The 13,950-nt window shown below is 48.6% G+C and overlaps 1 protein-coding gene across 1 annotated transcript in view; it reads left to right on the forward strand.

Moving 5' to 3' along the window:
* Positions 1–221: 221 nt before the first annotated feature.
* The window catches only part of prim2 (DNA primase subunit 2), a 170,665-nt gene continuing 156,936 nt past the window's right edge, over positions 222–13,950 (forward strand). The window contains exons 1-4 of the mRNA XM_080193236.1: positions 222–417; positions 1,772–1,875; positions 5,191–5,279; positions 12,750–12,867. Of these exons, the coding sequence (XP_080049362.1) occupies positions 270–417; positions 1,772–1,875; positions 5,191–5,279; positions 12,750–12,867 (459 nt within the window). The 5' untranslated portion in view covers positions 222–269. The remainder of the gene's footprint in view (positions 418–1,771; positions 1,876–5,190; positions 5,280–12,749; positions 12,868–13,950) is intronic.

Raw genomic sequence — 13,950 nt, forward strand, 5'->3', positions numbered from 1 at the left:
TAATTGACTCCCCGTTCTGGCCAATAAGGCTCTAGCGCGCTGTGATTGGTTTATCGGGTGCAGGCTGTGGCTAATGGGAGTGTGAACCTGGCGGGACGGGCTGTGATTGGGTGTAAATGTTGCGGGCTGTGGCCAATGGGGTTGTGAAGCTGGCCGGACCGGCTGTGATTGGTGTGCGGGTGGCGGGAGTTTGCGGGAGCGGGGGGGCCGGGCTTGGGTTACTGAGTGAAGCGGCTGGTGTTGCCGTAGGCCCCGGGTGGAGGAGGGAGATGCAGTTCGACCGGGGCGCTCACCGCCGCCTGCGGTGCTCACCACTGGCCGAAACCTACCCGTTCCCCATTCAGTTCTACGAGCAGCCGCCCACCGAGAACGTCTCCCTGCAGGACTTCGAGAGCTTCGCCGTGGAGAGGCTGAGACGTAAGACCGGGGAGGGGGAGTGCAGGTGGGGAGTCGGTGGGGGGGGTGGGAGGCAGGTGGGGAGTCGGTGGGTGGGGTGGGAGGCAGGTGGGGAGCCGGTGGGTGGGGTGGGGGGGTGGGAGGCAGGTGGGGAGTCGGTGGGTGGGGTGGGGGGGTGGGTGGGTGGGAGGCAGGTGGGGAGTCGGTGGGTGGGGTGGGAGGCAGGTGGGGAGTCGGTGGGTGGGGTGGGAGGCAGGTGGGGAGTCGGTGGGTGGGGTGGGAGGCAGGTGGGGAGTCGGTGGGTGGGGTGGGAGGCAGGTGGGGAGTCGGTGGGTGGGGTGGGAGGCAGGTGGGGAGTCGGTGGGTGGGGTGGGAGGCAGGTGGGGAGTCGGTGGGTGGGGTGGGGGGGTGGGAGGCAGGTGGGGAGTCGGTGGGTGGGGTGGGGGGTGGGAGGCAGGTGGGGAGTCGGTGGGTGGGGTGGGGGGGTGGGAGGCAGGTGGGGAGTCGGTGGGTGGGGTGGGGGGGTGGGAGGCAGGTGGGGAGTCGGTGGGGGGGGTGGGAGGCAGGTGGGGAGTCGGTGGGTGGGGTGGGGGGGTGGGAGGCAGGTGGGGAGTCGGTGGGTGGGGTGGGAGGCAGGTGGGGAGTCGGTGGGTGGGGTGGGGGGGTGGGAGGCAGGTGGGGAGTCGGTGGGTGGGGTGGGGGGGGGGAGTCGGTGGGTGGGGTGGGGGGGTGGGAGGCAGGTGGGGAGTCTGTGGGGGGTGGGTATTGGAGGGGGGGGTCATCTTTTAGGACCATTAGAATTGACCATGTTGCTTTCTCTGAGCTGCAGCTTCCACGTCTGCAGCGGGAGATTTGAATTGTCAGAAGGATATCTTCTCCCAGACGTTGTCAATTAATTCCCTGCAACGCCCTATCGGTGTGGTTCAGTGTTCCCAGCTGATTTCTTTTTTTCCCGTGAGATTTAAGTTTATGCAACAACCTACCATGCGGTACCTTGTCAAAGACCTTGCTAAAATCCATGTATACAACATCAACTGCATTGCCCTCATCTACCTTCTTGTTTACCCCTTCAAAAAACTCAATCAAATTTGTCTCACAAAGCTGCTGACTGTCCCTAATCAGTTCTTGCATCTCTAAATGCCTGAAGATCCTGTCTCTCAAAATACCTTCCAACAACTTACCCACCGCAAATGTGAGGTTCACTAACCTGTAGTTCCCAGGTTTTTCCCTGCAGCCCTTTTTAAACAAAGGCACAACATCTGTCACCCTCCAATCTTCAGGCACCTCACCTGTGACTATCAATGTGGGAAACTCAAAAACTCTCATAGTTATTTAAATGTAGCTACTGTTATTTTTTTTTCTTTTTCTTTCCTAGTTCTCAAGAGTGTGGAAACTATTGGTGTTAGCTATATCAGAGCATCAGAATCCTACAACAAGAAGCTGGAAAGTGAGCTTCGAAAGCTGAAATTTCCCTACAGAGTAAGCTTTGACATTGCTAATTGTATTAAAAGAAACAGTACAATTGTCACCGGTGTTTCACCCCTGGCTGTCTTCCCGCTGCCTCGGAAAAGCAGCCAACATAATTAAGGACCCTACCACCCCGGACCTTCTCTCTCACTTTCTGCCGTCAGGAGAAAGATACAAAAGTCTGATCTCGTGTACCAACCGTCTGAAAAACAAGTCTTTCCCTGCTGCCATCAGACTTTTGAATGGACCTACCTCGCATTAAATTGATCTTTTTCTGTAGCCTAGCCATCCTGGGCAGCATGGGACCCTGATTCAATTCTGGTCTTGGGTCACTGTCTGTCTGGAATTTGCACATTCTCCCCATGTCTGTGTGGGTTTCCTCCCACAATCCAAAGATGTGTTGGTTACTTTGATTGGCCATGCTAAATTGACCCTAGTGTCAAGGGGATTAACAAGGTAAATATGTAGGGTTACAGGAATGGCATGGGTGGGATTGTGGCCGATGCAGACGCAATGGGCTGAGTGGCTTCCTCCTTTGTAGCGATTCTATGATTCTATGACTACAACATTGTGACATTTTCTTTCCTTTGTACTCTGTGAATGGTATGCTTTAAATAGCGTGGAAGAAAATACTTTTCACTAATTTATGTGATAATGATAAATCAAATTGAAAAAAATCATCGTCTTAAATGACTTATCTTGGAGGAGGTCAGTTGGCCCATTGTGTCAACTGATGTCCTGAGGAAAGGTTAGACAGGCTGGGACCATACCCATTCAAGTTTAGAAGAATCAGAGGTGAACTTCACACAAAGTACCAAGGGGATTGGATTGTACTAGGGAGGATGTTTCTTGTAGTGGATGAGACTAGAACCAGGGGACACAGTCTTCTAATGAGAGGTCTGCTTTGTAAGAAGGTGATGAGGAGATATATTTTCTCTCTGCTTAATATGTGGAATTCTGAACTAGACAGATTGAAAAGAAATATTCGTTCATGGGATATGGGCGTTGCTGGCTGGACTAGCATTTATCGCCCATCCATGAGAGCATTTAAGAGTCAGCCACATTGCTGTGGCTCTGGAGTCACATGTAGGCCAGACCGGGTAAGGATAGCAGACTTCCTTCCCTAAAGGACATTAGTGCACCAGATTTTTTTTAATGACAATTGACCGTGGATTCAAGGTCATTAATAGACTTCATTCCAAATTTTTTTTTCATTGCATTCAAATTTCACCGTGTGCCTTGGTGGGATTTGAACCTGAATCCGCAGAGATTCACTCAGAGTGCCTGGATTAATAGTTCAGTGACGATACCACTCTGCCACTGCAGAGTTTTCACTGTAACTTGATTGCAGTGTGAAGGTAAGCCCCCTTGTGACACCAATAAGCTTTTAAACTTTAATCACCAGAAGCCTTCTCTCACACCCCTGTGTCAGTTCATCTTGTCCCTCTGTAACCGCATCAGCTTATCCTTCCATTCCTTTCTCCCTCTTGTGTTATCCAGCTTCCTCTTAAATGCTTCTTTGGTTTTCAGCTCAAGCACTGCCTCTGGTGAAGAGTTCCACGTTCTCACTCCTCTCGGAATAGAGAAACAGGAATGAGAAATTTGGGAATGGGGCGGGGTTGGGGGAAGCAGAGCTCAGCACAGAAGGAAGCCAGCTGACCCATTCTGCCTTGCTGACCGTTTGAAAGGAATATCTGGTTAGTGCCCTGCCCGTCCCTGATGGCCAAGTGCACTTAAATTGCATCACCAGTTCCCTTACGAAAGCTATTGTTGGAACTGATTCCACGACCCTTTCAGGCAGCACACTCCAAATCAGAAGTTTTCTTTCTACAAAGAAAGCCTCTCTGCTCTGGTACTTCGTAGAATCCCTACTGTGCAGGAGGAGGCCATTCAGCCCATCGAGTCCACCCCGACCACAATCCCCGTAACCCTATGCATTTATCCTAGCTAGTCCCCCGACGCTAAGGCGCAATTCAGCACTGCCAACCCACCTAACCCTCACATCTTTGGACTGTTGGGGGGGGAAACTGGAGGAAACCCACACAGACATGGGGAGAACATGTAAACTCCACACAGGCAGTGACCCAAGCTGGGAATGTGAACACGGGTCACTGGTGCTGTGAGGCAGCAGTGCTGACCACCGCGCTGCCAATTATTTTACATCCAGTTACCCATACTTCTCACAGTGGGAACAGTTTCTCCCTTATTTACTCTGTTGAAACACTGCCAAATTGCCTTTGGAGCTTTAACCAACTTGGGTGCACAGTGGTTAGCCCTGCTGCTTCACAGCGCCAGGGACCTCGGGTTCAGTTCCAACCTCGGGTCACTGTTTGTGTGGAGTTTGCATGTTTTCCCCGTGTCTGTGTGGGTTTCCTCCCACGGTCCAAAGATGTGTGGGTTGACCATGCAGACGCTACGACAACAGATGAATGAACATCGCTCGACAATCACCAGGCAAGACTGTTCCCTTCCTGTTGGCGAACACTTCAGTGGTCGCGGGCATTCAGCCTCTGACCTTCGGGTAAGCATTCTCCAAGGTGGCCTTCACCACACACGACAGCGCAGAGTCGCTGAACAGAGACTGATAGCCAAGTTCCGCACACATGAGGACAGTCTCAACAAGGATCTTGGGTTCATGTCGCACTATCTGTAACCCCTGTGACTTGCCTGGGTTTGCAAAGCCTCACTTACTGTGCTGTCTGGAGACAATACACATCTCTTTAACCTGTGATCAGTGCTCCTTCCACACACATTGTCAGCCACTTTAGGACTTGAACAGCAGGTTAGGTGTAAAAATTTGCATTCTAATCAGTAATCTGTAAACTGTCTGTGCTTTATATGCTGTGTCTGAGGCCAGAACTCTCCATTCACCTGAAGAAGAGGGAAACCCCTCGAAAGCTAGTGAGTTTACTATCAAATAAATCGGTTGGACTAAAACCTGATGTTGTCAGACTTTTTACGTTGTTTGGATTGGCCATCGTAAATTGACCTGAGTATCAGGGAGATTAGCAGGTTACGGGGCTAGGACCTGGGCGGGATTGTGTTCAGTGCAGGCTCGACTGGCCGAATAGCCTCCTCCTACACTGTAGGGATTCTGTGACTTTGAACACCGCCACTACGTTTTCTCTCGCCCTTCTCTGTTCTAACAACCAAATCCGTGGATTTTAAATAATAATTGCATGGTCCTCCTAACTGGCGTGTCTCACGAAGAATATTTTGATTCCCTTTGTCCTCGTGCTCTCTAGCTGTCCTTGTTGCTCTGAGCTCGGTATAATCAATCACTTCCTTACTTGGTGACTGAGTCTAAAAGGTCCTTTTCTCTGCCAGGTCTCGGGTGAAGAGAAGCTGGAAGAGTACGAAACCAGGAGGAAAGATCACATCTCTCATTTCATTCTGCGCCTCGCTTACTGCCAGTCGTAAGTCTGACGCATCTTTTCAAGTAAAATCTGTCAACACTTTGTGTGTGGAGGCCGTTCCAACGCCTCAGCTATGAATATTTTATGTTCAGTGTGTGGTAGTAGAAATCTTCTCAATAATATTGCTCGCTGAAATAATAAATTTCTTTAATTGTTTTAACAAAGACAGAACCAGGTGATTCCACAACTCATATCAGATCTACAGCTGTAGAGTTTTACAGTATACAAAAAGGCCCTTCGGCCCACTGTGTCTGTGCCTGAGCAATTCTGGAAAGTACAAAAATGGATAAGTCCCCTGGGCCAGATGGGATTTATCCTAGGATTCTCTGGGAGGTTAGGGAGGAGATTACAGAGCACGATTGGGCGGCACGGAAGCACAGTGGTTAGCACTGCTGCTTCACAGCTCCAGGGACCTGGGCTCAAATCCCGGCTTGGGTCACTGTCTGTGTAGAGTTTGCACATTCTCCTCATGTCTGCGTGGGTTTCCTCCGGGTGCTCCGGCTTCCTCCCGCAGTCCAAAGATGTGTGGGTTAGGTTGATTGGCCATGCTAAAATTGCCCCTTAGTGTCCTGGGACGTGTAAGTTAGAGGGATTAGTGGGTAAATGTGTAGGGATGTGGGGATAAGGCCTGGGTGGGATTGTGGTTGGTGCAGACTCGATGGGCTGAAGGGCCTGTTTCTGCACTGTAGGGTTCTAATTGAAAATCCTGACTTCTCAGCCTTGTAACTTCTCGCAACCCTCTGAAGTCAGAACACCAGGGAGAGACTCTGATCAAGCCACCAACAGCAGATGTTCTATTCCAGGCAGAGGTTGAAGCCAGTTCAAGAAGCCTTGCTTTCAGTGAACCAGCAGAATTTCCAAAACCAGGGAAAGAGGGGAAAAATGCTTCTTTTCAGCCTGAGGTCCCTTCTAAAACTCAAATCTGCAGCCAGCCAAAACAGAAAATTAAATCTTAAATTCACTAGGAAGATAAAAGCTATCCAAAACAATATGACTTTCCTAACAGTTCAGGGTTATAAAAGATTCCAGAGTGCAAATAAACAACATTGAAACCCCTGAAGGAGCAACAAAAAGACTTCTAACAGATGGTCCAGGAGCAATGAAACCAAATTAGCTTATAGTTGCAGAGAACATGATTTAAAAAAAAATTCTTATATTATGTATATATATATATATACACACACTAACATTACGGGTGGTTAGTACTGCTGCCTCTCAGCGCCAGGGACCTGGGTTCAGTTCCCGGCTTGGGTCATTATATGTATGGAGTCTGCATGTTCTCCCTGTGTCTGGCTGCTCCAGTTTCCTCCCACAGTCCGGAAGACGTGTTGGTTTAGGTGCATTGGGCCATGCTAAATTCTTCCTTGGTGTACCTGAACAGCTGCTTGTCTGTGGCGACTAGTGAATTTTCACAATGACTTCATTGCAGTATTAATCTAAGCCTACTGGTGACACTGATTTTTAAAAGAAAAGCTGACTGCTTGGTCAACTCAGGACTTGGCCCCAGCAGATCAGTGCAAAAGCTGAAGCATTTGCAGCCATCTTCAGCCAGAAGTCCCAAGTGGTTGAACCATCTTGATTTCCTCTCGAGGCCCCCAGCATCTCGGATGCCAGTCTCCAGCCAATTCGATTCATTCCGCGTGATATTAAGAAACAGCCGAAGGCACTGGATACTGCAAAAACAATGGGCCCTGACGATATTCCAGCAGTAGTACTGCAGACATTTACTCCAGAAGTGCTGCTGTCCTACTGTTCCAGTACAGTTACAACACTGGCATCTACCCACCAATGCGGAAAATTGCCCAGGTATGTCCTGTACACACAAAGCAGGACAAATCCAACCCGGCCAATTACTGCCCGATCAGTCTACTCTCAATCATTAGTAAAGTGATGGAAGGGGTCATCGACAGTGCTATCAAACAGCACTGGCTCAGCAATAACCTGCTCAGTGATGCCCAGTTTTGGTTTTTGCCAGGGTCACTCAGCTCCTGACCTCATTACAGCCTTAGTTTAAACACGGACGAAAGAGCTGAATTCCTCAGGCGAGGTGAGAGTGACAGCCCATGACATCAAGGCCACATTCAGCCGAATGTGGCATCAAGGAGCCCTAGCCAAACTGGAATCAGTGCGTATCAGGCCAAACTATCCACTGGTTGGAGTCATTCCTGATACCACAGGAAGATGGTTGTGGAGGGTCAGTCATCTCGGCTCCAAGGCATCTCTGCAGGAGCTCCTCAGGATAGTGTCTGAGGCCCAACAATCTTCAGTTGCTTCATCAATGATCTTCCCTCCATCATAGTGGGGATGTTCACCATTCGCGGGGACTCAGATACTGAAGCAGTCTGTGTCCAAATGCAGCAAGATCTGGGTAATATCCAGGCTTGAGCTGACAAATGCCGAGGAACGTTCCTGCCACAAGTGTCAGGCCATGACCATCTCCAACAAGAGAGGATTTAAGTTTTGCCCCTTGACGTTCAATGGCTCTACTGTTGCATGCCCACTATCAACATCCTGGGGGTTACCATTGACCAGAAGCTGAACTGGACTAGCCATATAAATACTGTGGCTACAAGTGCAGGTCAGATGCTGGGGATCCTGCAGCGAGTAACCCACCTCCTGACTCCCCAAAGCCCACAGGGCACAAAGTGAGGTGTGCAGTGAAATATCCACTTGCCTGGATGGGTGCAGCTCAAACAACACTCAAGAAGCTCAATATCATCCAGGACAAAGCAGCCCATGTGATTACTACCCTTTCCACAAGCACTCACTCCCTCCAGCACTGATACATAGCAGCAATACATAGAACAGTACAGCACAGTACAGGCCAGTTGGCCTTCGATGTAGTGCCAAGCTTTGTCCGAACTCCAGCTCAAGCTATCCCACTCCCTATCATTCTGGTGTGCTCCGTGTGCCTATCCAATAACCGCTTGAAAGTTCCTAAAGTGTCCGACTCCACTATCACAGCAGGCAGTGCGTTCCACACCCCAACCACTCTGAGTAAAGAATCTACCTCGGACATCCCTCCTATATCTCCCACCATGAACCTTATAGTTATGCCCCCTAGTAACAGCTACATCCACCCGAGGAAATAGTCTTTGCACGTCCACTCTATCTATCCCCCCTCATCATCTTATAAACTTCTATTAAGTTGCCTCTCATCCTCCTCCGCTATATCGTCTGCAAGATACGCTGCAGAAACTCAGCAGCGTTCTTTGGGCAGTACCTTCCAAACCCACAACCACTGCCACCTGGAAGGGCAGGAGATACCTGGGAACACCACCACCTGCAAGTTCCCCTCCAAGTCACTCACCGTGACTGGGAAACGTATCGCTGTTCCCTCACTGTCGCTGGGTTAAAATCCTGGAACTCTAGCTCTAACAGCACTGTGGGTGTACCTACACCTCTGGGACGGCAGCAGTCCAAGAAGGCAGCTCACCACCGCCTTCTGAAGCCTAATTCGGGATGGGCAGCAGTTAATGGTGGCCTAGCCAGCGAGGCCCACGTTCTGTAACTGAATTTAAGAAGAAAAAGGTTTGCAAGAAAGCTGCAAAGCGTCCACAGAAAATAAATTTGAGCTTTTTTGCTTTAAGCAAAATCGGGAGTATGTTGGATAACCAGCGGAGGGTGCTATTGGATCACATTGTAAGAATGGACACGCTGTGCAGTGGTCTGTCCCTGGCTTCCACTGAGTCTGTCTGAACTTTAAATCAAGCCAAAATCAGACATGTGAGACCTTCAGAATCTGGTTTCAATAAAGTGTTTTATTAAATGCATGTTATGTGCTGTGAGAGTTGCATGGTTATAGGCAGACCTCTGCCGAGTCTTCACCAGTGTTGCTCAGTGCACTGGAGCCCATTCGAAACTCTGTCCTATATCTTGCACCAATTGCCGTCCAGCCGTTGCTGATTTATGTTGGGCCTCAGTGAGGGATACTGTGTATTGTTACCCTCATTTGCTTCAGTCTGTGCAAATACTTCATTTCAAGATATTTCTGCCTATGCAGCTAACTCTGCTCAGCTGGACAACTGTAGCTAACTTGACTACCTGTTGAATCAGAAAGCGGAAGGTTAGCTAGAAATTGACTGCATTCCTGAAGGGTACACGATGCAGGCAAACAAGTTTCTCATAGCAGCAGCTTGCAAGGATTGTTTTCCTAAGGAGGAGACAGACTGCGTACGACACTTCCAATAATGAGATAAGGGTTAAAATATAGTTTGGATTTTTAGAGCATTTCAAGTTCAGTGCAGAGCCTGGCTGAGAAGCCAGTGCTCAAGTTCACTCTTTCTTCCGTCAAGTTGATTTTTTTTAGGTTCTGTTCAATAAAAGAAAACCCTTTTAAAACTTGTGCTAAGCGCTGTCCCCTCATCTTTTCAAATGAATGAATGGACCCAACGCTTCAATGTCTGACATTTTTGCCCCAGTTTTCAAATCCCTCCCTGACTTTCAGCCCAGGATACTGTAATCTATTCAGCAATTCTAATCAATATTCTGTAAACTGTGTGTGCCTTTTATACGCTCTTCTCTGATCAGAACTTTCCAGTCACCTGATGAAGGAACGGTGTTTCCAAAAGCTTGTGGGTTTGCTATCAAATAAACTGGTTGGACTTTAACCTGCTGTTGTGAGACTTCTTACTGTAATATTCTCCAGCTCTACAACTGCCTGAGATCGCAGTGTTCCTGCAATGCTGGGCTCCAGTTCAGCAGCGATGCTCATTGAGCAGTGAGTGTTGATCATTTAGCCTAGCCCCTAAGCTCTGGAATTCCCTGCCTTCACCTCGCTGACTCTCAGCATCCCCCGCTCCTCCTCAAAACCTCTGTCTCTTGAGCAAGATTTTGATGACTTGTCCTAATTGTAGAATCCCTACAGCCCAGAAGGAAGCCATTCATCCCATCGAGTCTGCACTGACCACAAAACCCACCCAGGCCCCATTCCCACAACCTCATGTATTTACCCTGCCAATCTCCCTGACACGAGGGCAAAATATCACGGCCAATCAACCTAGCCCACGCATCTTTGGAGTGTGGGAGGAAGCTGGTGCACCCAGAGGAAACCCACTTAGACATGAAGAAAACGTGGAAACTCCACACAGATGTTGACCCAAGCTTGGAATCGAACCTGAGTTCATAGTGCTGTGAGGCAGCAGCGCTAACTAATCTGCTGCCCCATCTGACACCTTTTCCTGAATGGCCTACTTGCTGTGGCTGAGGAAACCTTCCCGGGGACTCTGTGGCCTTAGACCTTCCAGCGAAACTTCTGACTTGGTCTTTGTTGTAAGACAAATCCAAGGCAAACATTGAGAGCACCAGGCACTCTTCATGTTGTTCAAAGCCTGAACAAAGCATTTGACTCGGTAAGTTTCGAGGCTCTGTGAATTATGTCCCAGTGATTTGGATGCCTTAAGAATCATCTTCACAAATCCTGCAACTGCTTCATGATACATTGGATTTCTATTGAGATGTTGATATGACTGTAACTTGGGAGACCGGAAACAGATGTTTTCAAGATAGGGACCGGGGTTAAGCAAGGTTGTGTGATGGCCTCAGTGCTTTGTATAATGTTGCCAAAATAAATCTGGCCAACTCAATATTCCAGCTCTCCGATATATGTTGGAGGAGATATTCTGCAATATGTTGAACGTTTCCTGCACCTTGGCAGTCACCTCTCTCTAACGGCTACTGGTGAAGAAGAGATCCAACACTGGATCAGCTGCAGCCTTGGCAGTGAGTGCTTGCCGACAAAGACCTCTGCAAGTCTACAGAATTCTGGTACTCCAGTGAGGAGCTGGACTCCCTTATCAATGACGCATTAGAGCTCAGGAGATATTCCATCAGCAATGCCTCCACGGCATCCTCTGGAATCATCAGGAGGGTCTTCGAACAAGTGCTAACGCTCTTCTTGAAGCCAGCTCCACAAGCATTCAGGCAAAACCCCTGTAAAATCGAGTTTGATGGACTGGAAACAGTCCAGATGGCTGCAGCCTGGCCGTGTTCTCACAGCTCACGGTTGGCTAATGTACCAGGCAAGACAAAGGAAACACTTCAAAGACACCCTGATGCATAGCCCCACAAATGTCTGGGAGGAACTTGCTGTCAGCTGTTCAGAATAGAAGCACGACTCCATCGGGCTGGATTGTGCTGTGGAACCAAACGTTCTGATGACGAGACAGAAAGAAAGCAGACCCTCACACTTTGGATCCTGCTTTCCTCCATAGGAGAGGCAATAGTTTGGAGGTATTATCACTAGACTACTTATCCAGAATGAAGCCCAGTCCATCACGCAAACCAGCCTCCCATCCATTGACTCCTTGCTTTCTGCTGCCTCGGAAAAGCATCCAGCAAAATCAAGGAGACCACTCATCCTGTACTTAGGCTTTGCAGCACCTTCCATCAGGGAAAAAGTCTGAGATCTCACAGCAGCCGACTCGAGAACAGCTTTTTCCCTGCTGCCATCAGATTTTTGAATGGCCCTACCTCATGTTTAAGTTGATTTTTCTTTACACCGCTTCTGCACTCTCTCCTTCTCTATGAGCGGTGTGCTTTGTATAGCGTGCAAGGAGCAATACTTTTCACTGTATATCAATACATGTGACAATAATATATCATATCAGACACTCAGCTAATTCTCTGGGGACCCAAGTTTGAATCCTGCCACGGCAGATGATGGAATTTGAATTCAGTAAAAACAAATCTGGAATTCGGAATCTACTGATGACCATGAAACCGTTCTCGATTGTTGGGGAAAAAAACCCATCTGGTTCACTGATTTCCTTTACGGAAGGAAATGTGCCGTCCTTATCTGGTCTGACACAGCAACGTGATTGACCCTCAACTGTCCTCCAAGGGTAACTAGGGATGGGCAATAAATACTGGCCCAGCCAGTGTTGTCCATGAACCACGAATGACTGAAACCTGGAAAAGACTGAACTAGCATGGCGTGGGGATGGAGAATCGACCACGTGGAGACCCGTGACTGAGACCCAGCTTCCTGCGGAGAAGTTGCTCTGGAATGCAGGGGCAGCAAGGCAGCCACACCTTTCTTGCTTGTGCGATACTGCTGTGCCCCGTAGTGAATTGCTGAGAGGCTGCGTTTGCTCTTTGAGTTGAATGCAAGCTGCCCATCTCCTGTTCTCCAGTCGGCATTGCTCCTTTAGCAGTGTGGAACTTTAGTATCACGTTCTGGATTGTAAAGTGAATGATGCTGCCCAGTGGATGGGGCAGATCCCGTCAATGCTTCTGCCACCACTGGATCTGCTGATCTCCAGTGGCCGTGAAAGCCTGTGCGCTTCTTCCTCCTTCACAATTTTCCTGAGACCCTCTGAGGCGGGGCAGTCGGACCATCAGGCAGGACTTCCTGATCATATCCCAATCTCTTTTACAGGGTTGGTTACTCGAGCCAGCCTGGGCAGTGGATGTGACTGTTCTGTTAACAATATTCCTTTTTGTTTTTGTTCTTCTCCCCTCTGCCATCAGGGAAGAGCTGAGACGATGGTTTATCCAACAGGAGATGGATGTTTTCCGTTTCCGATTCAATGAACTGCAGGACAAGCAGCAAGAATTTCTCAAGCACAATAACCTGGAGTATCAAACTGTGAGTAGACAACCTGCTGAGTCTGGGGGTGCGAGTGCACTTTCCGTGCTTTTCTAGTTCTTGTGCGTGACGGAGCAGCGGTTTATTTAAACCATCGCCCCACTACTGGACAAGAGAAGGTTGAGGGAGGAAACTGATAGCCAACTATCCCGCTATGAACCAGTTCAATAGAGTAAACATATCTGGGCCAGTCCAGAACTAGGTATTATTAATAGCAATCAGTCACAATCCCACAGAAGTCATCAAGACTTGTTCATGTCTAAATCCAGCGACTGTTTCGAATGTGGAACTCGTTACCACAAGTTGAACTGAATAGTATGGAAAGGGTTATGAAACGTAGCCCAGCCCATCAGACAAACCAGCCTTCCATCCATTGACTCTGTCTACACTTCCTGCTGCCTCAGCAAAGCAGCCAGCATAATTAAAGACCTCACGCACCCCAGACGTTCTCTCTTCCATCTTCCGTCGGGAAAAAGATACAAAAATCTGTGGTCACGTACCAAGGAAAAACCTCCCTCGACTGATCTGGTTTAGAATTTTTCTGATTTTATTATTGTTGCATATCTTAGTATACAGTGAAAAGTATTGTTTCTTGCGCACCACACAGACAAAGCATACCATTCATGGAGAGGGAAAGGAGAGGGTGCAGAACGTATTGTTACAGTCATAGCTAGACTGTAGAGAAAAATCAACTTAATGCAAGATAGATCCATTGAAAAGTCTGATGGCAGCAGTGAAGAAGCTGTTATTGAGTTGATTGGTACATGATTTCACACTTTTGTATCTTTTTCCTGATGGAAGAAGGTGGAAGAGAGAATGTCCAGGGTGTGTGGAGTCCTTAATTATGCTGGCTGCTTTTCCGAGGTGGCAGAGTCAGTGGGGGGGAGTTTGGTTTGTGTGATGGACTGGGCTTCGCTCGTGACCCTTTGTAGTTTCTTGCAGTCTTGGACAGAGCAGGAGTCACACCAAGCTGTGATACAACTAGAAAGTGTACTTTCAATGGTGTATCTGTAAAAGTTGGTGAGACGTACCAAATTTCCTTTGTCTCCTGAGAAAGTAGAGGTGTCTCCTATTTCAGGTAAA

The sequence above is a fragment of the Carcharhinus amblyrhynchos genome, chromosome 7, assembly GCF_965287045.1.
Source record: "Carcharhinus amblyrhynchos chromosome 7, sCarAmb.v2.hapA, whole genome shotgun sequence".
In the NCBI taxonomy this organism is placed as follows: Eukaryota; Metazoa; Chordata; class Chondrichthyes; order Carcharhiniformes; family Carcharhinidae; genus Carcharhinus; species Carcharhinus amblyrhynchos.